General features: G+C 48.4%; 1 protein-coding gene and 1 pseudogene across 2 annotated transcripts in view; both read left to right on the top strand.

The window, feature by feature from the left end:
* The first annotated feature begins 101 nt into the window (after positions 1–101).
* Positions 102–22,830, top strand: LOC110341086 (annotated as a pseudogene).
* Wnt7a (Wnt family member 7A) overlaps positions 22,717–26,225 on the top strand; it is a 46,153-nt gene continuing 42,644 nt past the window's right edge. Inside the window, exons 1-2 of one of the 2 annotated variants that reach the window (XM_040738316.1) lie at positions 22,717–23,038; positions 25,193–25,419. In XM_040738316.1, the coding sequence (XP_040594250.1) occupies positions 22,968–23,038; positions 25,193–25,419 (298 nt within the window). In that variant the 5' untranslated portion in view covers positions 22,717–22,967. Of the gene's footprint in view, positions 23,039–24,171; positions 24,382–25,192; positions 25,420–26,225 lie in introns of those variants that run through there. The other variant, XM_040738315.1, reaches the window with a different exon arrangement.

The following is a 26,225-nucleotide window of genomic DNA, read 5'->3' as shown; positions in this document are numbered from 1 at the left end:
CTGATGCCGTGACAGAAGTTGATGAGCAAGGCTAGATTTGTGATATGGAATTTTCTTACTGTTTCCCCACATAGTTCCTACCTGCTTCTTTCAGCCGTAAAATGGATCAAATCAATAAACTATCCCATAACGCTAAGGTAAGAAACACCATTTGTTCTGAAGCTGGAATTGGGATCTCAGGCAACAGCTTCCTCCTTCTCTTCCACATCCCCAGACTCATTTGTGGGCAGAGGCCCAGACTCACTGAACTCCTATTGGTGTCTTGGCCCTAATCCACATACTGATGCTGAGAGTCATGAGTTTAGTGGCTAACACATTTTTATGACTTGGGGGAGGTGGGGTGACACCACACGCAAACTTATGATGTTCTTGTACAGGGTTTTTAGGAGCCTCTGTGTGTCTCTAGCCTGCTCAGCATCCTCCAGGCCATCACCCTCAGTCCCAGAACCTCCTGCAAGCAAAGATCAAATGTAAATCTGCACACCACATGCTAGGTTTTCTCAGTGTCCTCTCTGTGTCCATTAGTAGTTCCCTCATGTTATACGTGACTGTGACCCCTAATTAGACCTCATCTTGTGTTATATACCTCACTGAATCTTGCTATCTTATACCCATGAGTTACTCTGTCCAGCACATTTATACTCTTGACCTCTAGAGATGTCATCTTTGTAGGTCTCTTGGCCCTCTCCAGTGGGTACACGGTGATTTTCCGATGCAGACATAAGAAGTAGTCCAAGCTTGTCCACAGCACCAGCCCAGCCCTTCCCTCAAACCTTCTCCAGAACAAAATGCCACATGGACCGTTCTGTGCCTCATGAGGGTCTTTGTTGAGATGTCCATCTTGGACAGCACCATCGCCTACTTAAGAATAAATGATGATCCCATGATGTATTGTAGGTCACAGCTATGCCACAGTCAGTCATTTTTTGGTCCTGAAGAAAGGATAACATTTCCAAATCCATATATGGGAGGACAGTAAACGTGTTATTGCTCAAGGATGGGTAAAGTTCCCTGAAGATGAGTCAGCACACTGTCATCAGAGCCTTGCATCGTGGTGTAGCTCATATGAGCTTTCTTTAAAATGAAAGTGCAATTATTCTTTTTTATTTTTATCTATTTTTTATAATTTTAAAGATTTATTTATTTATGTATATGTGCTCTATCTATATGAACGCCTGCATGCCAGAAAAGATGGCTGTGAGCCACCATGTGGTTGCTGGAAAACCTGTCAATGCTCTTAATTGCTGAGCCATCTCTCCAACCCCCAGAGTTATTTTTTTTTGTTGCTAAACCTATTTATTGTGATATATGTGAATGGAAGACATAAAAGAAAAGCCACATACCAGAAACATAAGTGTTTTATACTCTTCAGGGTGTCTTCAAGGGAGACGTGGAAAGTGCATCTTACATGACATGGCCTGGATTACCCATACTACTTAAAAATATCTGACAGATGTGATAGGCTCCAGTCATTCAACTTCCTCAGCTATCTCTGTTTTGCCAAATTATGTGTGTAAACACTTATTATTATAATCATCATATTATCAAAACTACAGAGAGAGAGAGAGAGAACAGAGACTGAGACAGAGGGACAGAGACACACAGACAGACAGACTGATACACACACACACACACACACACACAAGCAGTTCTAAGGATGAATAAACAAATTGCAGCCTCTCTACACTGACCTGTTATTCAGCTTTAAAAGAGAAGGGAATTCTGCACATGGTACCACATGGATGAGCATGAAGCCACCATACTAACTGAATAAAAGTCATACAGAAAAGATTCTGGGTGGATTACAAGGAGCAGGAAGAGCTGGAAGACTCACACAGGCAGACAAAGTGGAATGTCATTCTCTGCTCAGGAGGGAAGGGAGACTTCCCAGGTAGAGACAAAGTGGAATGTCGTTCTCTGCTCAGGAGGGAAGGGAGACTTCCACAGGTAGACAAAGCAGAATGTCATTCTTTGCTCAGGAGGGAAGGGAGACTTCCACAGGTAGACAAAGTGGAATGTCGTTCTCTGCTCAGGAGGGAAGGGAGACTTCCACAGGTAGACAAAGTGGAATGTCGTTCTCTGCTCAGGAGGGAAGGGAGACTTCCCAGGTAGAGACAAAGGGGAATGTTGTTCTTTTCTCTGGGGGGGGGGAGTGAGACTTCCACAGGTAGAGACAAAGAAGCAGAATGTGGTTCTCTGCTCAGGAGAGATGGCCATGGGCGGCTGGCTGGGTGACGGAGGAAGAAGTGGTACAGATGGCGGTAAAAATGTAAATAACTCCAAGCAATGTGCTTAAGATGTGTGCTTTATCATAATAAAAATGTGTTCAGATACCTTAACCCAGATGCAAAGTTATTCTTGTGAAATGAAAAAGTGAAAAGACTCTTGAAGTGTCAAAAATGTAATTTTGCAAGTTTTAAAACATACAAGATTTTTCCCCAAACAATGATCATTTTCTATCAATCAGAGTCTCACCTTCAGTTTCTCAGAGTAAGCAGAGAAGTTTATCCTAGAGTTTCCAGAGGTACCATTGCCTGCTGCCCAGCCTTTGAGAGATCTTCAGCCCTGTTAGCCTTGACTACAGTGAGGTATAATAACCTGTTTCAGAAACAACAAAATTTAACTTAGAAGGCGGTCAGCCTCCCCTCAGCTCCAGTGCTGTGACTTTCTGGACCAAGTGTTCCAATGACATTAAACTCTGAAATTCACTATAAATAGGACATGCAAAGTCACCCAGCTTGAGAGCAGTCAAAGCCATGGAAACAACAGACTTGCCACGCATGTTTAATTACAAAACCAAACAAAACATCAAATGCTACCACAGGTAAATCTTATATATGTGATAGAATTATGTGTAATATTTCAGGAGATCAACTCAAGAATATGTGACAAACTGAATACCACTTAATTTTTTTGACATAGTGACAGCCATACACATATTTTGATTTCATAATTCTGATTTTAGTTTTTTCTCAGATTTTTTATTTAAATTAGGAACAAGCTTGTTTTACATGTCAATCCCAGTTCCTTCTCCCTCCCCTCCTTCCCTCCTCCCCTGCCCCCACCAACTCCCTATCCCATCCCCTTTCTGCTTCCCAGGGAGGGTGAGGTCTTCAAAATCTGTCAATCATTTGGAGCAGGACCTAAGCTCTCCCCCATATGTCTAGGCTGAGAGAGTATCCTCCTATGGGGAATGGGCTCCCAATGTCCATTCTTATACTAGGGATGAATACTGATCCACATTACCAGAGGCATCATAGATTGTGAAGCCTCCTAACTGATACCCACGATCTGGGGGTCTGGAACAGTCCCACGTTGGTTTCCCAGTCATCAGTCTGGGGTCCATGAGCTCCCCCTTGTTCAAGTCAACTGTTTCTGTGGGTCTTGACTCCTTTGCTAATCACTCTTTGTAACTGGATTCCAGGAGTTCAGTTCAGTGCTTAGCTGTGGATGTCTGTTTCTGCTTCCATCAGCTACTGGATGAAGGTTCCAGGATGGCATATAAGGTAGTCATCAATCTCATTAGGAGAAAAGGGCATTTAAGGTAGCCTCTCCACTATTGCTTAGATTCTTAGTTGGTGTCATTCTTGTAGATAGATTTTTAGGATTTTTATTTTAAGGACTAACTTTAAAACTGGGTGATGAGATGCCTATAGTGGTACACTCCCTTAATCCCAACACTTGAGAGGCAGAGGTAGATGGATCTCTTTGAGTTTGAGTCCAATCTGGTATATATAATGAGTTCCAGAACAGCCAGGGAACAGAGTGAGACCCTGCCTCAAAACAACCAAACAAACAAAACTAAAACAAAACATATTGAATGATGGAGGTAGACAATTTGGAAAAATATTAAGTTATGTTGGCTCGACTCATGTTGAGCCAAATATTAACAAAATTGAATTTTACATATTTAGTTGACATGAGAGAATATTTGCAACTATTAAGAGGTCAAGAATATGGGAGTAAATGAAGGAAATGATCCAGTTGAAACATGTAGAGAAGACAAGAGATGGTGAGACATGTGGATGCATGTCTATTGTCCTAGCATCCAGGAGGCTGAAGGACAAGGGTCACAAATTCAAGGTCAGTTATGGTTGCCTTGTCAGTTCTATTCCAACATTCACTACTGTGTCTCAGAAAGAGAGAAGACATGAACAGGCCCTTCAAAACTAAGATATACATTAGTAAATTAGCACATGAAAAGATTTAGTTGAACTGGGTGAATAACATTAAAGCCAAAATAAGGTACTTGTCAGTCATCAGAACAGTATCAGTCACTGACTCTCAGAGGGAAGGACAAACCCAGAAGATGTTGAGAGAATTGAGGTGTATTTTGCTCTATCACACACTCACCATATGAGCTAGCAACCATACTCCCAGTTCTACATACATTATATGAAAATATACACCCTCGTAGCCCTGCATGCTAGTGTTACACCCTCACAGTCCTGCATGCTAGTGTTACACCCTAACAGTCCTGCATGGTAGTGTTACACCCTCACAGCCCTGCATGCTACTGTTTAAAGATAGTGGTGAGTTTTAAAGTTGGTCTATAATTTACATTATGAAATAAATATGAGACTTTGGGGGAAAGGGTCTGATAGTGATATCTTTAAGTAGCATGTTTTTATGCCACATTGAAAAAGAGTATATGTGAGTTTTGTCAACTTGACACACTCTAGAATCGTGTAGGATTGGATCTCAGTGAGGAACTGTCTAGATCTGGTTGGCCTGTGGGCCTGTCTGCGGCAGTTTATCTGGATTCATTAACTGAGCTAGGAGAGCCCTCCCACTGTGGCTGTCACCATCCTTTGGGAAGGGACCCTGATCTGCAGAACAAAAGGAGAGAGCAGCTGAGAGCAAGCACATGCATGTACATTCACTCTCTCTGCTCCCAGACATCAGATGTGACAGGCTAGCCTGGTGCTCCAACCACCATGTGATGGGCTAGCCTGGTGCTCCTGCCACCATGCCTTCCCATCTGGCAATGATGGGCATTCTTTCCCAGTTGGTGGAGATAACACACACACACACACACACACACACACACACACACACACACACACACACACACAGAGGAAGAATATAACTAAGAATGGAGAGAAAATGTAACCTCACACATATGACTTATAAGAAATTTTGCTGAGAAACAAGAACAGAGAGTATCTGATTTTTACCTAATAGTAGCTTGGGTAGAAAATAATGGACTTTTGGTGGAGAAATAGTGACTAAATTCTGTTACAAGGACTGTAAAAATCAGAGTCATAGGAAGGAAAGAAACACCTTGCTCCGCAGGAGAGTTCCCCAAACATCTCAGCAATGATAGCCATAGGAAAGCCAGAAGAAGCAAATTCAGACCCTCGCCTGACTTCTGAGCGGAACTGTGGTTGCCTCTGGGGCACGGAAGCATGCTGAGAACTGAATCCCTTGATGATTCCTCAGTTGTCATACCTGGAAAATTAATTTCACACAGTGTCCACTGACAGCTGCACTGTAAGTATAGACTGCTTATAAAATCAATGTCAGGAGCTTTCTTTTTGCCATTTTTTTATTTCATTGTACATTCTAACCACAGTTCTCCTTTCCACACCTCCTCCTATGCCCTTGCCTCCCATCCCCTTTCACCTCCCCCACCCCCAGTCCACTCCTCCTCAGGGGTAAGGCCTCCCATGAGGAGTCAACATAGTGTGTCACAACAGTTGGGGCAGGACCTGGCCCCCTCCCATGCATTAAGGCTGAGCATGGATGGCATCCCACCATGGGAAGTGGGCTACAACAAGCTAGCTCATGTACCAGGATTTTATCATGGTCATACTGCCAGGGGCCCCTCAGTTAGTTCAAGCGTGACAACTGTCTCCCACATATGGAGGGCCTGGTTCGCTCCCCTGGAGTCCCACAGCTTTTGGTCTAGAGTTCATGAGTTTCACGAGCTTGGTTCAGCTGAATCTGTAGATTTCTCCATCACCATCTTGACCTCCCTTGATCATGTGTTCCCTCCTCCCTCTCGTCGACTGGATTCCCAGAGCTCTGTCTGATTCCTGGTTGTGGACGTCTGTGTCTGACTCCATCAATTATTAAATAAAAGCTCTATGATGATAGTTGGGGTATTCATCAATCTGATTACAGGGGTAGGCCAGTTCTCTACTATTGCTGGGAGTCTTAGCTGGGGTCCTCCTTGTGAATCCTTGGGAGTTACCATAGCACCAGGTTTCTCCCTAAGCCCACAGTGGCTCCCTCTATTAAGATGTCTCTTGCATTGCTCTTTCACTGCATCCCTCCCCGCCTAGACATCTCATCCCTTCCTGTTCTCATCTCCTCCTCCCCCTCCCTTATCACTCCTACACTCAGTTTACCCTATAGATCTCATCTAGTTTCCCTTCCCGGGTGATTCACGTGTCCCTCTTAGGGTCCTCCTTGTTACCTAGCTTCTCTGGAGCTGTGGACTGTAGTCTGGTTATCCTTTGTTTTACATCCAATATCCACTCGTGAGTGAATACATATTGTGTTTGTCTTTCTGAGTCTGGGTTACCTCAGTCAGGATGTTTTTTCTAGTTCCATCCATTTGCCTGCAAATTTCATGAGGTCATCATTTTTTACAGCTGTGTAAACGTACCGCATTTTCCTTATCCATTCTTTGGTTGAGGGCCATCTAGGTTGTTTCCAGGTTTTGGCTATTGCAAATAACGCTGTTATGAACATTGTTGAGCAAGTGTACTTGTGGTATGATCGAGTGTCCTTTGGTATATGGCCAAGAGCGGTAGCATTGGGTCTTAAGGTAAATTGATTTCCAATTTCCTTAGAAACCGCCATACTGGTTTCCAAAATGGCTGTACAAGTGTGCACTCCCACAAGCAGTGGAGGAGTGCTCCCCATGTCAGGGGCTTTCTAAAAGTTCCTGTAGCCAAACCAGTGACCAGCAAGCCAAAATGCAAAGGAACATTAGCCAAAGCCTTAAACACACACATGTGTACAAGTTTGCACTCCCACCAGCAATGGAGGAGTGTTCCCCTTTCTCCACATCCTCTCCAGTATAAGCTGTGTTTTTTGATCTTAGCCATTCTGATCTGTGTAAGATGGAATCTCAGAGTTGTTTTTGTTTGCATTTCCCTGATGACTAAGAATGTGGAGCATTTCCTTAAGTGTCTTTCCACCATTTGTGATTGTTCTGGTGATCAACCTACCTCAAGACCCTGCAATATCACTTTTGGGCATATACCCAAAGGAGGCACATTCACACCACAAGGACATTTGTTCAATTATGTTCACAGCAACATTATTCATAATAGCCAGATCTCAGAAACAACCTAGATGCCCCTCAACTGAAAAATGGAGAAAGAAAATGTGGTACATATGGAGTACTATTCAGCAATAAGAAAAAATGGCATCCTAAAATTTGCAGGCAAATGTACAGAACAGATGGAAGTGGATGCAGAAATCCACAACTAACCAATGGGCCAAGCTCCTGGAGTACAATTGAAGTGAGGGAGGAGTGATAACATGAACAAAGGAGTCAAGACCATGATGGGGAAACCCACAGAGTCAGCTGACCCAAGCTAGTAAGAGATCAGTGACTCAGGTCTGACAAATGGGGATGGCTGCATAAGACCGAACTAGACTCCCTTAAAATAGGTGACAGTGGTGTTGGCTAGGATAATATATGAGGCTACTGGCAGTGGGTCTAAGTTCTAGCTCTAATGCACAAACTGACTGAGTGGAGCCCATTCTATATGGAGAGATACTGTGCTCAGCCTAGACACACGGGTGTGGGGAGTTGTGAGGTGCCTTGGTCCTGCCTCAACTAGATGATGGGACAGACTTAGTCGACTTCCTAGGGGAGGCCTTATCCTCTCCGAGGAGCAGATGGGAGGTGGGGTGTGTGTGGGGAAGTTGGGGGGGTAGTGAGAGGAGAAGAGGGAGAGGGAATGGGAGGTGGAATGTAAAAATAAATTAAAAAAAATGAAGCTAGTTCTAAAGAAAAAAAAAGCACACATTTGGCGCCACCTAGTGTAACATGGGCTGCCGGCAGTTTTTCCTTTTTTTAAAAAAAATTAAAATTAGAACAATCTTATTTATGCATCAATCTCAGTTTCCTTTCCCTCCCCTTCTCCCATGCCCCCTACTGACCCCCCATCCCATCCCTCTTATGCTCCATAGAAAGGGTGAAGTCTTCTCTGGAGGATCATCAAAGTCTGTCACATCATTTGGGGCAGGGCCTAAGCCCTCCCCCGTGTGTATAGGCTGAGAGAGTATCCCTCTATGGGGAATGGGCTCCCAATGTCTATTCATGCACTAGGTATAAATGCTGTTCCATTACCAGGGGCCCTATAGACTGCCCAGGCCTCCTAACTGACACCTACATGCAGGGAGCCTGGTTCCGTCCTATACTAGTTTCCCAGCTATCAGTCTGGAGTCCATGAGCTCCCCCTTGTTCAGGTCAGCCATTTCTGTGGGTTTCCCAAGCATGGTCTTGACCCCTTTGTTCATCACTCCTCTCTCTCTCCAACTGGATTCTAGGAACTCGACTCAGTGCTTAGCTGTGGGTGTCTGCTTCTGTTTCTATCAGCTACTGGATGAAGGCTCTATGATAGCATATAAGGCATCAATCTCATTATAGGGGAAGGGCATTTAGGATAGGCTCTCCCCTATTGCTTAGATTCTTAGTTGGGGTCATCCTAGTATATCTCTGGGCATTTCCCTACTGCCAGATTTCTCTTTAAACCTATAACGACTCTCTCTGTTAAGGTATCTCTTTTCTTGCTCTCCTTTATTCTTCCCCTGAGTGAATCTTCCTGGTCCCTTATGTCATCCCTCCCTCTCTTCTCCCTCATATATGGGTATTAGACATAGAGCAAAGGAGTACCAGCCTACAATCTACACCTCCACAGAAGCTAGGAAACAAAGAGGGCCCTAAGAGAGACATACACAGTTCCCCAGAGAAGGGGAAAGGGACATGATCTCCTGGGCAAATTGGGAGCAAAAATGGGGAGGGATAGGGAGTTAGGAGAAAGTTAGGAGAAAGGGAGGAGATTGGTAGTTTTAAGATGTAATAAACCTCCCAGCCCAAGTTCACACAGGGAGAGGTGTGTAAGTGTGGCAGCCATGAAGGGAAAGGCGTTAGCTTCCCCTGTGGCATGAGTCTGTCTCGGCTGCTGAGTTGATATGTCACCACCTGACACTATGTGCCTTTACATCATCACCTATGTGACAGGTGCACCCTTTTTAAATTTTTTTGGGGGGGTTTCAAGACAGGGTTTCTCTGTATTGCTTTGGAGGCTGTCCTGGAACTCGCTCTGTAGTCCAGGCTGGCCTTGAACTCACAGAGATCCACCTGCCTCTGCCTCCCGAGTGCTGGGATTAAAGGCGTGCGCCACCACTGCCCGGCAGGCACACCCTTTAGAAGTGCCCGCCAGTCACAGTTCCCTCTCTGGCCTCTCCTCTTGCCTTTCTTGTCTCTCACCTCTCTTCTTGCCTGCTGTCTCTCTGTCTGCTTGTCTCTCTCGTGTCCCCACTGCCTCGTGACCTTTTGCTCTTTCACTCCCTCCTCCCCCCCCCGGCCCCCAATAGCCCCTTGCACTAGCTGCTGCACATGGCGTGCTTGTTTAGTGGCAAACCTTGGCAGGGCCTGCTGAAAGGTATCCACTTCACTTCCCCCCTTTAAAAATACCCTTTCAAAAGGTACCCTGGCAATCAGGAGCCAAGGAATGCCCCAAAGTCACCCACACAACAAACCTCACACAAGAGATTTATTGGAAGGGAAAACCCCCAGGAACGTGGCTGTCTTTGCTTCAGTGAGAAGTAGCAGGGACCTGAAGAGAATTCAGGGTTTATGTACGGTTTCTTGGCCTGGAATTGATGGGGTTTTGTGACCTGATCTTAGGGTGAACTTAGGGATTGGTGGGATTCTGTGGTCGGATCTTGGGGAAAGCTCAAGGACTCGTGAGAGTTCAAGTCCTTGCCCCTGGTCTTGGGGTCAAATCAGGGCCAGGGTGTTCTTTCCCGGCCCCTTTCCCCTACACCCATTCCTTCTTCCTGTACCTCCCATCACTTCAATCAGCACTTCAGCCCCGCCCATCCCTTAACCCCTCACCTTAAACCAACCTCAGGTCTTGCCCATCCCTCCAGGTCTACATCACCTGAGGGGAATCTGTCTCACCTCTTCCCACTAACTCATCCTGCAGAGTACCATTTGCAATCTGTTGCTGGCATCCTCTGCATAGTGTTGATGGACCCAGTTAGATTCACACTAAGCACAGCTCAGACAGCCAGGACTGCTGCCGGCTCCTCTTCAGTCACCTGACAAGCCTACCTGTGCACCTTACCCCCTCACACACCATTTCCCTGTGATCTCCTTCCAGAAACAGGATGGGTGTCTTGGCTGAGAGAACCTGGGTTCGGGAATTCTGGGCCCCCACATCAAAACTTGGGGCTGTCCTCTCAGCTCTGACGTCTAGTCCATCCCATCTGCAAAGTACACCTGCTGACAGAACTGGATTAGCAGCCTGTGAGCGCCTGCTGAGTGCCCTGGGTGTACCAAACAGGGAGAACCACAACAGGGTCTCTCACCCGAAGGGAGTCCTTGAGCAATGGAAGACGCCTATGCCTGAATAAGCCCAGGCCTCTGGCTTTGCTGGCCTTGAGGCCCTGCACTTGTCCCCAAGCCCCTTATCCTTTCCAGTTTCTCTACAGGACAGGCACACTCCTATAGCAAGTAAGAACTATATGAGCCGGCCTTCTCTCCTATCCCTTACACCTTAGAAGTAGGCTGCACAGGTACGTATATGGCCATGCCTCATCTTCTCCAAGGTTGGCTCTCAGGGGGAATGGCCTAGTAAAATGATCTCTGGGTAACCTCAATCCATTTTGCAATCCTCTGACGGCACAGACTCAACACCGGGAGCCAGGGCAGCAGGTGGGTACTAAAGCAAGCACAGGAAGCTGACTTGAGGCTGAGGGTAAGGGAATCCCCTGGTCAAGCTCAATAGCAGACACTGGGCTGCACCATGTGGACTTGGTGCCAACCCCGGAACAGTCGTCCTGGACACTGCCTCCTGTGAGTGCACACCAAGCCTTCTGTGTACCTCTGTCACTGCTCCAGAGAGGGTCTGATTGGCCCTGTGTAGGGGTCAGGAAATGTGTCACACTGAGCTAGGCCTAAAAGGGGGCAGCGATTTGGTAAAGTGAGGCAGGAAGGGCGTTCCAGACAGAACGACCAGCATGAGCATCACCAGAAAAGGACTCCAGGCCGTCTTAGAATTGTGCAGGCCATGCTAGGCCAAGCGCTTGGCTGGTCCAGCAATTCAGTGCCCCCATCCTACTAAGTGGATATTACAGAATTTTCGGCAAAATTTGTTGAATCATGTTATTAAAGTGTCAAATGAAATTATAAAGAATTCAAGTCGTATATAGGACCATATCATCTTCATGTGAGGATGTTTTGACTCCTTTAATATTAGTATCCCCTTGATTTCTTTTTCTTACCTCGTTGCCTTAGTAAACTTCTAGTCCTGTACTGAATGGGAGGGGGCAGAGCAGACATCCTTGTCTTGTTCCTGACTTGAGAGGAGATGCTTTGAGTTTTTCTCCATTCATCAAGATGTGGGCTATGAAATGTGACCCCTGTATCCCCACACTCTTCAGGACCTTTATCATGAAGGGATGTTGGGTTTTGTCAAAGGACTTCTCTGCATTAATAAAACGATTATATGATTTCTCTCCTCGTGATGAATCAAATTATGTGATGGATACATTTATTGGTTTATATATGTTAAGCCACCCCAGTGCCTCTGGGATGAAGCTGATTTGGTCATGGTGGGCAAGCTTTTTGATGTGTTCTTGAATTCAGTTTACAAGGATCTTTTTTTTGTTGTTTGCTTTTGTTTTTTTGAGACAGGGTTTCTCTGTATTGTTTTGGAAGCTATCCTGGAACTTGCTCTGTAGACCAGGCTGGCCTCACCAACTAATTGATTGAAAACATGACACATTTGCACAATGGAATATTATTTGTCTGTTAAGAAAAACACAAATGTGAAGTTTGCAGGTAATGGATGGAACTGGAAACAACCATTCTAAATGAGGTGACCCAGACCCAGAAAGACAAATATCATGTGTTTTCTCTCATATCTTGATGTTTGCTTTGAATCTTCAGATATGTGTGTTCCATTTGGAATATCCATAGAGGTTGGAATGTTGGTAAGGAGACATGGGAGGACCTCAAGGAAGAGAAGAAAAAAATCCAGCAGTATAGAAGGTTAAAGGGGAATAGTGGGACAGGAAAGGCTAAATGATGTGGAAAATGGGAGTGTAGATGAGGGATGATATGGAGGGATAACTAACATTAAAGACCTTTTGAAAAAGACACATGGAAACCTACTACTGTGGAAGCTTCCTAACACACACACACACACACACACACACACACACACACAATTTAAATGGCACACTATTTAAATGGAGTTTCACTGTAACAGGGCAACAGTATCCTTGCCAGATACCACAGTGTAACAAATAAAAACCCTGCCCCAAGAATGGATGACCTCTTTTGGAGTTGCTGGCCAGTGGGGCCCTACAGACTTTCAAACATTACAGGCTGTTGCCAATGCTCTTGGTTATCCCCGCTAAACTTGGTGCTAAGACCCAATTGTTAAGAACACCACATACTTGAGTCATAGAACGTAGAGAAACCAATCTAGCACTCCTGGGAAGCTTCATTCCTGCTGGCTAGCTTTCAAAGTGCTGGAAGGGGCTATGCACATTTTTGGAGGAGAATTTTACTCAGCTGTGAACCCTGTGAACTACAGCAATGACAAGCCTGGCAAGACAGGCCCGCTGGTGCAGTAGTGGCATAAATGTCATGGGAGTAACCAACCACTTTCTGCTTGGATTTAAGACCCACTCCACAAGCTGAAAACTATACCTGGCACCATTATCAGGACCTATGACCAGACAGGTCCTAGTCTTTAGGGGAGAACCTACTACCATCACTCTTATAAAGAGGCAGAATATTAAACAGATTCTCAAGGACATCTCACCATACTCCTAGATTAGGGCATCTCTCAACTCTGTCATTCTTTTTGAAGCAGACCGATATCAACACAGAGACACACAACTGATAAAGGTACAGAGAATAAGAGTCTGGTGACTGCTTAGCCCTAAAGGGACATCTACATCACACCCCTTCCTGCTAGGGCTTAGGGATCATTGTGGAAGGGGGTGCAGAAAGATTGCCAAAGCAGTGAGTACAGTGGATAACATATAACTCACAAGTGCAAGCTCAAGTCAGGCAAAAAATCCCAGCATGGTGGTATGAAGCCCTACCTCTGACTAGGGAGATACTGGCTACTGGCAGCTGCCGGGAGAGGGAGAGTCAGTTTTCTCTAAGGGTGTGGCCTCTGGTGCGTCCCGCATGCTCTAGTGATAGGCCATCCATCCAAGAATATGTGGACACCAACAATTATGCTTAAAAACAAAAGAAAATGGAACAAAGTCAGGTGTGGAGCGGCTGGATATAAGAGGATCTGGGGAGGGAGTCATTATGACCAAAATAAATTGCATGAAATTCTTAAAGAACCAATAAAATATGATTAAAAACTAATAAGATGAAAAAGTAGACACAATAGATTAAACAGAAGAATCAAGCTATACTTGAAAACTGAGGAGGGAAGGAAAACCAACACAAAACCTGTTGCCCTAAACCCCACTTCTGTATTGGGCAACATTATTCGAGATATGGGTTTTTCCAGACAAGGCACCTGTATAACAGTCCAGGCTGTCCTGGAACTCACTCTGTAGACCAGGCTGGCCTCGAACTTACAGAGATCCTTCAGCCTCTGCCTCCTGAGTGCTGGGATTAAAGACATGCATCACCCCCATCCGGCTCCAGACATGTGTATAGACATAAATATGGAAGGACGTGAGAATAAGAAGGAAGAGAGAATGAAAGGATGAGGGTGAGGGTAGGAGGAAGGCAAGAAGGGCAGGGTGGAAGGGAAGACGGAAAAGAAAAATAACATTCAAAGATCACACGGAGTGTGCTGGTTTTAAGATGAACCGTATGGGACTTATTCTCACTTGAATCCAATGCAAGATAAACAAATTTGAGCGGATTGAACAGTTACTAACTTCACACAGCGTTTGTTGTTCAGTTGCACACCCATCACAAGATGTCTCCAAGACAATGACCACTTATACGTCAGACCTCTTCCTTCTTGAATTGCATGTTCTGGTCGATCTTAGTGCTGACTCTCTCTTCAGAAGGATTTGGAACTCTAGTCCCTCACTCTTCTCCCATTTCCACCCCAACACTCTGTTGTTGGATTTGGCATCAATGCCCAGCTCTGTCATGCCCCTTCCCTTGGACATGCCATCCCGGTTTATTAGGCACTGTCACCATCCTGACCTTGGCTTTCCCTGAGTTCTTGGGTCTCTCTTGGTTGCACAGCTCTGCTTCATAGATGGGAGGTGCAATGCCTGCTCCATGCCCAGAGGCCTCTGGCAAATCGGAGCAGCTCGGAGATTCTGAGAAGCATTTGCCAGATCTAGAGACAGTGCTCAGGAGAGCCACAGGAGCCTGGGGATCCTGGACTTGGGCATTGGCACCTGGAGGAGAGACTCTCTGCATGTGAGTCCTCTGAGGAGACCAGAGCAGCTTGGAGAGGGCTCAAGAGAGGGCTGGGCAGGTGTGGTGTCACACCCAATGGTGCTTTAATTACCTATCAGAAAATCACTGCTTAAGAAAATTTGTGCCTGCTTTGGTCAGGGTTTTCTAAGGGAACAGAACTGACAGAATGAATATATATCTCACTGGCCTATAGGACATGGTCCTGGTAGATCAACATGGCTGTCTCAAGACTGAGAGGCTAAGAATCTGGTAGATGTTCTGACCACAAGGCTGGATGTCTCTGCAATCCCTCTCTGATGCTGGGATTCTGGAGGATTCCTGAAGAGCTGCTGGTCTTCAGTCTCTTATAATCTCAAAGAGCTTGGCTCTAATGCTGGTGAAGGAGTTCTGCAGCAACAGGATGAATGACGGGTTTGTCAGTGAGAGTGAGGGCAAGCAGGCAAAAAAGTCATTTCCTTTATCTGATATGCCACCAGAAGGTGCCACCCACATTGAGGTTGGGCCTTCCCAGTCCAAATCATCTGATCAAGAAAATCCCTCACAGGAATGCCCAGTGCCTTGCATTTTCATTAATTTCATTAATTCCAGATGCAGTCAAGATGACAACGAGCCATTATGGTATCTTGTGCTACTCTCCAATTAGCAGAAGGACTTGTAATCAATGCGACAAGACCCCGCTGTGAAGTGGCTGGCAGCAGCGTGGACCCACTTAGGACAAATGGCCGTTCATTCCTGGCTCTGTGCAGCCCCGTGTGCTGACGGAAATCAGCTCTCCTAGCCCTCTCCCCTTGCCTGACTCCTCCACAGCATGGGAGACAGAGTGTAACTTACAGGCTGTCATCTGCTTTCTTCCCAAGAGCTGCAGGCTCCGGAGTGGGCTTAGCTCACAACCACTCACACAAGCACACACTCACACATGAAAGCACTGGGAGGGTGGGTGTGTTGGGTTTGTGTCAGCCTGAAAACAAGAATGCTTTAAAGTGTCACTCTTGGGAGCCTGAGCATTTCTATTCCAAAAACACAGCATTCTGGGGAGATGCACACTCACCACTAGCAAGCCAGGCCCTGTTACCGTCTGCATGAGGAGAAACTGTGCCCAGGCCACTTCTGTCCCTTCTATAGAAGGAGTTCACCATAGACTGCAGCAGGCTACTCTCCCTGACAGCACTGCCGTGGTTTCACAGAGCAGAGGTGGGGGCTGTTTCTTCCCTTAGCCAGATGGAAGGTGGTAGCAGACTTTCTTTTGAGGGGGGCACCAACCAGCTCCCAAATCATGACATGGAGGCTTGTTAGTTATGAATGCTCGGCCTTAGCTTGTGATCTTCTCTAGATAGCTTGTGTTCTTTAACTTAAGTTAACCCATTTCCCTCCATCTACATTTGTCTCATGACTTTTTACATTTCTTTCTCTTTCCTGCTCTCTCTATGTCTGTCTGGTAGCTGCCTGGCTACTGGCCCTGGGCACAGCCCCCTCCTTCTCCGCATTGTTTTCTCTCTCATTCTAGACTGTTTATTCTCCCTGCCCAACAACCTTGCCTATCTGCTTCTGCCTACCTATTTCCCTACAGCTCTTTATTAGACCAATCAGATGCCTTAGGCAGGCAAGGTAAAACAGCAATACATCTTTACATAGTTAAACAGATGCAGCAGAAACAAATGTAACACATCTTTGCTTAGTTAAAGTAATATTCTACAGCAGAAGGCACTACTTTGGACCTAGCTGTCACCAAAGGCCTATGTGTAGGTTTGGTCCCCAGCTTGTGGTGCTGATGGGAAGTGACTAGATCTTCAAGTAGTAAGACCCAGTGGAGGACGTTAAGTCACCAGGGACAAGGCCTTGAAGAGGAGAATAGGAAGGACCTCAGCTCCTTCATGCTCTCTCTTGCTTCCTGGATTTCACGAGGGGAGCATGTTTTCCCCAACAGCTCCCTGCCGTGGTGAGCTGCCTTGCAACGGGGCTAAGCAACCATGGATCAAAACCTCTCACACCAAAGTAAGCCTTCCTTGTATAAGTCAAAGGCCTGGGGGTAATTTGTCAATCACAGTGACTGGCAGCAGATTGTGATGGGATTCTGGGTTTCTGCTGCTCTCTAGGTGTGGGAGAGGGGTCTGCAGGCCTCATCATCTTGTCCCACCTGCTCCCAACCTGAGCAACAGGACATGAAGGCAACAGCTCCAAGGCAGGCCGGCCAGAGGCATTCATGACCAAGACCCGGAGCCCTCCTGCCACACACACACAATGGGGCTGTCCACACAGAGGTGGTCACAATGCGGTGGACTGCTGGACAGTCAGAAAGTGCAGAGACTCACCTCACCCATGCAGTCCCACACAGGACAGGGTCACAGTCCTGCTCAGAAGCCTTGGATGGCCTCTGCTGGAGGAAGTCCCCAGTCTCTCAGTGTCTCTGGCCACTTCCTTCTCACTGCTCTTTCTCACTGTCATTCTCCATGGGCTGGGTGCTCAGGCTCTTGAGAGTGTCACATCCATCCATCTCGGTGATGCTTGTGTCCCGTCAGGGGAACAGGCCAGCATGCAGGCCGAGGCAATGCAGCACAGCAGCCACTGTGATGGGGAGAAGTATCCTGGTGGGGGTCTTTTCATCACCCCGTGCCAGCATGGATCCTGTCAGAGCCCTTCTTTGCTGCCCTTTGAGGTTTTCCACAAGCCATTCTGTCACATGTGCTGTGCTTTCCCTCTGAGCACCATTCAATTTCAGTCTGCAGTCTATTATTTCTCTTCCTTCATTCCTTTTTTCCTTTCATGTGTGTGTGTTTTGTGGGGGGATTGTGTGTGCACCTGTGTGTGAGTCTACAGATGCTAGAGGAGGATTTTGGGTGTCCTACCCTGTTGCTCTGTCCCTTATCTCCTTGAGACAAGGCACCCCTTAGTAGCAGCTGCTATATGGACTGAGGTGCTCATTTTTTCTGTCTCCAGCAGATGGCGACAAAGCACAGAGGTAAGTGTGCACCTGTCCAGCTATACGTGGTTTGCCCCATTGGATCATGGAGACGCCTCTTTCCAGGGTCCAAGTGGAGATTGCAAATGGGGGGAGAGACCAGGGGACTAACAGGAATCTGCAAAACAAAGTCTTCAGACAGTTTGAGAGAGCTGATCTCCCATGGCTATGGATCTTGGGATCAGACTCAGGGTCCCCTTCAGAACTCTCAGCCCCATGGTGAGTAGTGACCTGGAAGTTGCTAGCTGCAGAGCACACCAAAACACACAAGCAGAGGCAGAACTGGGACCAAAGTCCAGGCTTAGCTGACCCCAAATGTGTGATCTCTTCAGCAAGCCATGGTCCTGGTTTGACACAAGCTCCATGGGGTTGTGTAATCAGAGTGGAAGGAGCTTTGTTACAAGGAGACTATACTGCAGTGGGAAGCAGATGGTGTGAGCCCAGACACCCTTTAGGGTGGTAAGGACTCTGCTCCAGGGTCAGTGGAAGTCCAAGGAAAAGTTACAATAAAATACGCTGTCTTTAAATACAGACCTGCTCCTATGTAGGGATATATATCTGACTCATTCAAAGATTTGCAGAGACTATCCGGCCCTCTGTATCTCTAACTGCTACAGAGCTTGCATAATTTAATTCTTGAGGAATATTTGACAAAGGGATATAGAAGAACCAAGGACAGAAGCCAGGTGGATCAAGGCAGGCTTTTCAGGTGAGGGAGACATGGGCGGGCCTTGGAGGGTGAGCTACAGGCTTGCCAGGTGGAAAGAGAGACAAAGGCACTCCAGCTACACACAGAGGAAGGGCAGGGTGCACCTTCTGCCATGTTCAGTGTGGATGTGACCCCCCCCCCACACGCACACACTACACCCAGCACATGAGATGCAGGGAGGGAGATGGGGAGGGAGGAAGAGGAGGAGGGGAGTGCTCCACCTTGACTGACCCCCTTCCCCAGCTGTTTGTCCATCAGGCTGAGGTGTTGGGGCTTTGGGCAACATGCTCGCCACTGATCCTAAGTACTGAGATGTCACATCTGTATTCTGATTTGATTGATGGTCCACTCATGGTCATGGAGATCTCAGCCACTCTTGACAGCCTAGATACTATGCCACAGCTGGGATCCTGAGATGTTTTGAAAGACTGATGCCTGTGACACTATTGAGGGATTGTAGAAACTTTTCTACTTGTTGGGGTTTTTTTTCTTTTGAGACAAGTTATCACTATGTAGATTAGGCTAGCCTTGAACTCAGAGATCACCTTCCTCTGCCTTCTGCCTGCTCAAAGGTAGTAGAACCTTTAAGAGTTAGGATTTCTATTGCTGTGAAGAGACACCATGACCACAGCAACTCTTATAAAGAAAACATTTAATTGGGGTGGCATCTTACAGTTCAGAGGTTCAGTCCATTATCATCACGGTGGGGTGTAATTTGAGTTATAACAGGTCTTAATAAAATCCCAGAGTCAGATATAGGGCAAAATGCTGCAAGATCAGAGAGAAGGAGCAAGTCAAAGCCACCTTTAACCCACTAGCTTCCCAGCAGAAAAGAGACAGAGACAGAGTTCCTTTTTCCTCTTGCCTTTATTCCTTTCTCTGTCCAGTCATCTCACTTCCAGTCTGTCTCTATGGTTAGCTAGTGACAAGCTCCACCCTCTGATCTTCAGACACACTTTATTTGTAAAAACAAGATATCACCACAGTGGGGAGCAGAGGGCCGACTTAACATGCGGTAGCTCCGAGGGCAGCGCTGCCTCTGGACTTGACCGTTCTGTCATCTTCAGACGACTTGCTCGAGGAGGGCAGAGACTGTTCTTTCCATCCATTCCTCTGTCTTGGAATGTTCTGGTATCTGTATTCTTCCCCCTCCTCTTCCTCCTCTTCCTTCCCTTCTCAGGAGGTACCCTCAGCATTTGCCTGATCTGCTGTTCTGTCACCACAGCTCCCACACACTTCCAGGTGGTAGTGTCCCAACATCCATGATATGAACGACTCTTTGCTCTAAGATGACAATGGCGCGCATTGGAAATGACACACCAGAGCGATGTTGTGGAAGAGACTGCAAAGGGTTTGATCCTGTGTCTGCAGATGACTAGTGGAGGAGCAATGCACCCGAGTGACACATGGGTCATTGTCCACAGTGCCTCAACTGGGCAAACCTGAAGCCAGGAAGACTGAGTGTGTGGCTGGTGGCATCTGGATGGCCTTCACATACCTGTGTAGCAATCAGGATGGATGCCATCAGTCAGGCTCTCAATTGGATCAGTGGGCTGCAGTGATTCTACATATTCCTGACTTTCACACAGCTCGGCAGCCACTAGGGCGGCTCAGGGCTCCTGCATGCATCCTTTTACCACCAAGACCTTTCCCCTGTCATTGAGGAAGCCACCACAGGCCTTCCCAGAGGTAAGCCAGCAGGACACAGAGAACTTCTTGCAATGGGAAATGGTTGGCCCTGTTCTGAAAACCTCACCAGGCTGGGAGTATAGCTCAGTTGGGGAAAGTACTGTTTTAGCATCAGAAGAGAGCTAGGTTCAACTCCTAGCCCCTCCCCCCACCACAGTGGAAGCATGCAAGTATGCAATCTGAGTGGGCAGGAGGACCAGGAGCTCAAGGCCATCCTCTGTCCCAGCCAGTTCCTTGCCAGTCTGGGGTATACTTAAAACAGCAATATGAACACTCTGCAGCGCACACATCCATCTGTCCCTGAACCCATGTTGGAGGTCTCTCTCATTCATCAGGCTCCCTTGTGCCCAGTTCCTGTCCAAGCCCCCATCAGTGTCTCCAGAGGGTGCTTTGGAATGCACACACCAACAGAGTCACCTGCTTATTCTCCTGTGTCCTCCACTGAACTCTAAACAAGTAACATGAATGATAAATGACCCAGATACTGATATTGGGGTTCAAACTTTAAGCTGACTATCAGAAAAGCAAAGCAGCTGGCCACTAGCTTCTTACCTCTACCTCAAGCTGATCCTTGCACGATCTCTCATCATGCCTCAAACTGCTGCCTCTCCTCAGTGTGACTGGAGAATACTGAGACTTCAGTGTCCTATTCTTGATACTGAGCCTTTCTGTCTTCAGTGTGGCTGGAGAATCAATGCCTGATATGACTCCTTGCCCCCGGCATATCTACCTCTCTAGTGCTGGGATTAAAAGTGTGAGCTCTGTTACTCTTTTAGACTGATTCAATCTCATGTATCCCTGGATGGCCTTGAACTCAGAGGATCCAGTTACCTCTTAATCTTGAGTCCTAGGATTAAAGGTGTGTACCACCATCTCACAGTTGGCTGCTGGGATTAAAGATGTGTGTCACCACTGCCTGATCTCTATAGCTTGAGGCTGACTTTGCTTTTTGAATCCTCAGGCAAGCTTTAACACATCATGTAACACGAATAAATAAAAGACCCAGAGACTGACATTGGGGTTCAAACTTCAAGCTGAATATCAGAAAAGCAAAGTGGCTGGCCACTAGCTCTCACCTCTAGCTCAGATTGAAAGGGCTGATCCATGAATGAACTCTTCACCAAGTCTCAAACTGCTGCCTCTCAGTGTGGCTGGAGAATGAATGCCTATCTGAGACCTTGTTTCTGCTTTATATATTTCCCTAATGCTGGGATTAAAGGTGTGAGCTATAATTCTCTTTTAGTCTGATTCACTCTTGTGTAGATCTGGGTGGCCTTGGACTCACTGAGATCCGTCTACCTCTTAATCCTGAGTCCTAGGATTAAAGGTGTGTACCACCACCTCCTAGCTTCTGGCTGCTGGGATTAAAGGTGTGTGCCTGGTTTCTATAGCTTGTAGCTGACTTTGCTTTCTGAATCCTCAGGCAAGCTTTAATAAATCATAAACAATAAATATATTGCTACAAAATCATAAATGATATATCACTACAATTCCCCTCTTTTGGTCTAATACAAAAAGAAGGAGGCTACAACTAACATTAGAAAAACTACATGCAATAAGTCTGAGTCTGCATTGGCCCCTCCTTCCCTGCACGTCATTGGCTTTCTTTCTCTTCACCCCAGCTCTACCCTCACCCATTTCCCAGTTTCCACTGTAATAGGTGTTCAAATCCTGTGGCCTGCTAGGAACAGCCCAGCCACCTCTTCATAGCTAAATAAATTCCAGTACCCGGAATCCTCTCTCGCATCACCCTGTCTTGTGACCTTCCCAAACAGTCTGTGCCGTCTGGAGCTGTAAAGTCAGTTTCCCTGCTGTCCCCAGAGGAAGGTCTTCTTTGTTCCTTGAATCCACCGTGTTCACCATGGCACCTGGCTGGAGTATGTAGCCCGTGGATGCATGCATGAACACAAGCTTCCATGGAAGAGGGCTGTACATGAGTGCAAATGAGTGTGTGCATGGAGAGCTGCCGTCCTGAAGGTTAAGCATGCTTGGTGTGGGGAGAAGGGTAGGGGTTCACTAGAGTTGGGGCTACCTTGTTCCGATCTGGTTATTTACCAGTTGGTGACTTTGAGTATGACTTTGGCTTCAGTTTCATGAGCCTCAGTCTCTCCAGATGAAACTTCTTGGGTTATATATCCTCTAGCTCTCTGGATTGAGGTGCTTTGTCAAAGGAAGGTTCAGTGTCTCTGGTCAGAAGACACAAGGCCAGAATGCATTATCTGATGTTCCCAGCAGATGTCGCCACGAGAGCGCCCTGAGCTTTCACCTGCGTGAGTTCCTAGTGTCTCCACCGGTAGCGAGATTCCAGAGGATCCTGGAACGTCTAGCCCTCTGTGCAACCAGTGCCTCGCACAGACGAGGGTGATGAAAGAATGTGTGTGGTAGAACTTCAGATGGGGTCGGCACTCCAGCTCCGGTGTGACAGAGCTGTAGCGAGGCGCGAGGGTTCTGGAATGAGCCTATATCCTCTCCACCCACAGGATGGCCTTTGGGCACCTGCTGGTCTCAACCTGCGAGTTAGAGAAGGATGCCAGGCGAGCGGGATTCCACCGCCCCCCACCCCCAACTCTGCTCCGCGCCCCTGCCTCCCACCGCGAGCTCATTGGAGCGCCGCGGGAGCGCGCTCGGGGCAGACAACCTCGACCCGCGGGCGCTCGGGCGCGGGGCGGGCGCTCCGGGAGGCGGGCGGGGGAAGGGCAGAGAGGGAGGGGCGGGGGGCGGGCGGCAGCAGCGCCCCGCAGTCCCCGCGCCTCAAACACTTGCCGCGATCGTTGGCGCGCAGCGTCGCCCCGCGTTGCGCGCTTGTCCCTCCCTCCCGCTCCGCAGCCCCGGAGCTCTGGGACAGTCTCCAGCGCTTAGCGCGGACAGACGTACTGACGGACGGCCCAGGGAGCCTCGGTCCGCGCCCCCTGAGCAGGCTATGTGGATTGCCCCGCCGGGCCCGGCCGGCGGGATCAGCACAGCCCGGCCCGTGGCACCCGCCACCAGCGGGGACTATGACCCGGAAAGCGCGGCGCTGCCTGGGCCACCTCTTTCTCAGCCTGGGCATGGTCTACCTCCGGATCGGGTAAGCGCTGCGCGCGCGTCCCTTCCGCGCCTGCGGTCCAGCGTGCGGTCCAGGCAAAGTTGGCTGGGCCCTGGAGGGAGGCGTGATACCCAACTTAGCTCAGGAGATGACTGCGGTGCGGGAACCCTCTGGGCACAAAGGCTCCCAGCGGGCGGACACCTCCTGGGCGCGTGCTGTTCCAGAGACTAGGGCAGGGGATCGGCCATCCCAAGGATCTCGGAGTCTGGGAACCCTCAGAAACAGATAGCTCTGGGACTCTAGAGGAGACTAGCTGCTCCATAGGGTCAGCTTCCCGGGGACCGGCGCAAGCCACAAGCACAGCAGGTCTGGCAGGACTACAACCACCCCTAGAGAGCTCAGTTCATGGCAAAACAAAACAAAACCCCAAACCAAAAAACTCCGCACATGGTGGTGCGAACGCAGCCCTTTTGCAGACAGGGCTCCTCCGGTAGCAAACAAGTACCCAGGGACGCGCGGGGTGGGTGGGGGGGCGTTCTCTGGCAAAAGCATAAACCACCTCTCAAAGCCCTGGCACCGCCCCATTTTCAGCGACCCTTAGACCTCCTTAGACCAAGCCAGAAGGACAGCACCCTCAGCAATGAGAAACAAGTAGTAAGATCAGAGATAGTCAATGGATGGCCAGAGACACCAGGGGGAGATGCTCTCTAGACACCAGCAAAGCGAAGCGTGACAGTCCGACCCTGGGGTCGCTGGGGTGGGAGCCAAGAAGCCCAGGCGTGCCAGGAAGTGGGGCAGGCGACACTCTTACTAGAAAGTGGAAGTAGGTGACTCCAGATGCGCCGTGTGATGCATTACACGGTGTCTCCCTTTGTACTTAGGAAGTGACTTGTGCGCGCACTATTCGGGGGGCGTGGGGGGCTTTAGTCATGGACAGAGGTGCTGGCGCCAAAGGGCCACCGTGGTAGGTTCCACGCCTGCCTCTCTACACACCCTCCACTACCTGCTGTGAACCTCCCGTCGCCGCTGGGGAGGACTGGACCCAAGGCCAGGGGGCGTGTGTGGTAGACCCTTTGTGTTTCTCTACCACCACCCTCAGGCCTCCCACTTCCCCAACCCCACCTCTCTGGAACGGGATTTCGCAACCAAGAGTGCGCTGAGTGGACTAGGCGGCCTCCAACCCGACCGCGGATGGAGAGGCGGCTGCTGGGCTCGCGCGCTGCCCGCCTGCGGGTGTGTTTTAAGTGTTATTGATTCGCCCGCGTCTGGATGGCTTTTCTTTTCTCCCCACTTGCTTTAATCTTCATCTTGGCCGATGCAGTGCAGCCCTGCGCTCATCCAGCATCCAGGAAGCGGATTGGGCCTATTGGCTCTGACCGCGTTAGGTATTATCTTCTTTTTACTTAGAAAAGGGGGCGGAGACACCGAAGACTGAAGAAGGGAAAAACAACAGAGAATAAACCTGGGGGCCCAGTTACCGTAGGGTAGGAGGCTCGGAGGTCAGGAGGGCGTGGTCCTCTCCTCTCTGGGGCAGTTCGAGTGAGGTCCCAGTAAAGAGTTGCAGACTTTGAACTGCTCTGCTGCCCCCCTGGGTCAGAGGGTTAAGGTCCCCACATCCCTGGAGGCTTCCCAGTCTGGTAGGTGAGACTGGCTGCCGTGTCTCCCACTCTGTGTGACACATCTGGTATTCTAAGTTTACCTGGGTTGTTCAGATGACCCCAGAACTAGTCCCTGGGAATCGTTCGTTTCCAAAATATTGGAAATGGCACCTCAATATGTGCTTCCTAGCGACCCTCTGGGGCGCAGACTGCCTACCTACCAGAAGCTCTTGCTTAAGCAATGCGGGCTCCGAGATACACAGAGGGAGTGTGAACTTGCTTCAAGTTAGAAAACGAAGGAAGGCTTTGATGGAAGAGAGGCCCTCCCCCTAGTAAATTGCTTCTCTGAAATTTGGGTCCCATTGTGTCATTGCTCTCTGCAGGGACAGACATTTCCCAGTGGCCAGCTAAGTGTTCAGAGGACTTGTAGCCAAAATCTTTACATGTCATCGTTCTGTCCTGTGCTCCCTCAGACCTCTCCCCCACTGTGGCTCTGTGGGAGGCTCACTCTAGTAGCTGAGATGAGAGAGCCCCCTCCGGCACCTGCCAACCACCACCTTCCTCCAGGTCTCACCCCCTGTCTCTGTGTCCCCTCCAGTGGCTTCTCTTCGGTGGTCGCTCTGGGTGCAAGCATCATCTGTAACAAGATTCCAGGCCTGGCTCCCAGACAGCGGGCAATCTGCCAGAGCCGGCCGGACGCCATCATCGTCATAGGAGAAGGCTCCCAAATGGGCCTGGACGAGTGTCAGTTTCAGTTCCGCAATGGCCGCTGGAACTGCTCAGCTCTGGGAGAGCGCACTGTCTTCGGGAAGGAGCTTAAAGTGGGTATGTGATCATCAGACGCCCTGAGCAGGGCTTCTGGGCTATGAAGAGAGTCAGGACCCTTGGGAGTCCTCTGGGATCCCTTCGTTTGCACTATGTTCCAGTACCCTTGCTGACTGAATCTTGTGGGTGTATGGTTTGGATTAAGGTCTCCCACTGAAGGCCAGCATTGCAGATGGAAGCCATGCCATTTTGTTGGTTATAGGCAAAGATACAAACCAACTGGTGGCCCAAAGGTTCACTGGCAGATCTAGCATGTTTTCAAACGAGGTCCAAATTTAAATGTGGGGTGTTTTACCCATCATAGGAAACTGTGGCTTCCTTTGGGAAAAGGGAAGATCTATTGATCACTGAGTGAGCACTGGCATCATTGTGATATAGCTGAGAATAGCCTCCTGTGGGTAGAGTCTGAGTGACCCACTCTCTGCCATACTCCCCACCACTGCCTGCTGAGGTCCAGCATGCATAGTCCTATGACACGATCCACCTGATTCCTGCAGCAGTGCCTGGAGCGAAGGTTGGCATGTGCACACATATATGTATGCCTTGAGCATCTGCACACACATATTCAACTTGCAGAGCAATCATGATAAACTTGGGATGGGAAGGGAGCAGAGAATGCCACTGATCTTCAGAAGGTCCTGGATGTGGAGATGTCTTCTCACTTGTATGTGTCTAGACTTGGGGGCCCAAGATGGCAACAGACTCGTTTCTGCACTGAGACCTTCCCTGAGGCACAGGGTAACACGGATCTCTCTGGGCTGAGCTTACCCACTCGGCTCTGCTGCAAAGCCAGGCCCCTTGAATGT

The sequence above is a fragment of the Mesocricetus auratus genome, unplaced genomic scaffold (genome assembly GCF_017639785.1).
Source record: "Mesocricetus auratus isolate SY011 unplaced genomic scaffold, BCM_Maur_2.0 Super-Scaffold_100676, whole genome shotgun sequence".
NCBI classification, from domain to species: Eukaryota; Metazoa; Chordata; class Mammalia; order Rodentia; family Cricetidae; genus Mesocricetus; species Mesocricetus auratus.
Note: the sequence above shows the minus strand (reverse complement) of the source record. Positions and strands in the feature narration are given on the sequence as shown.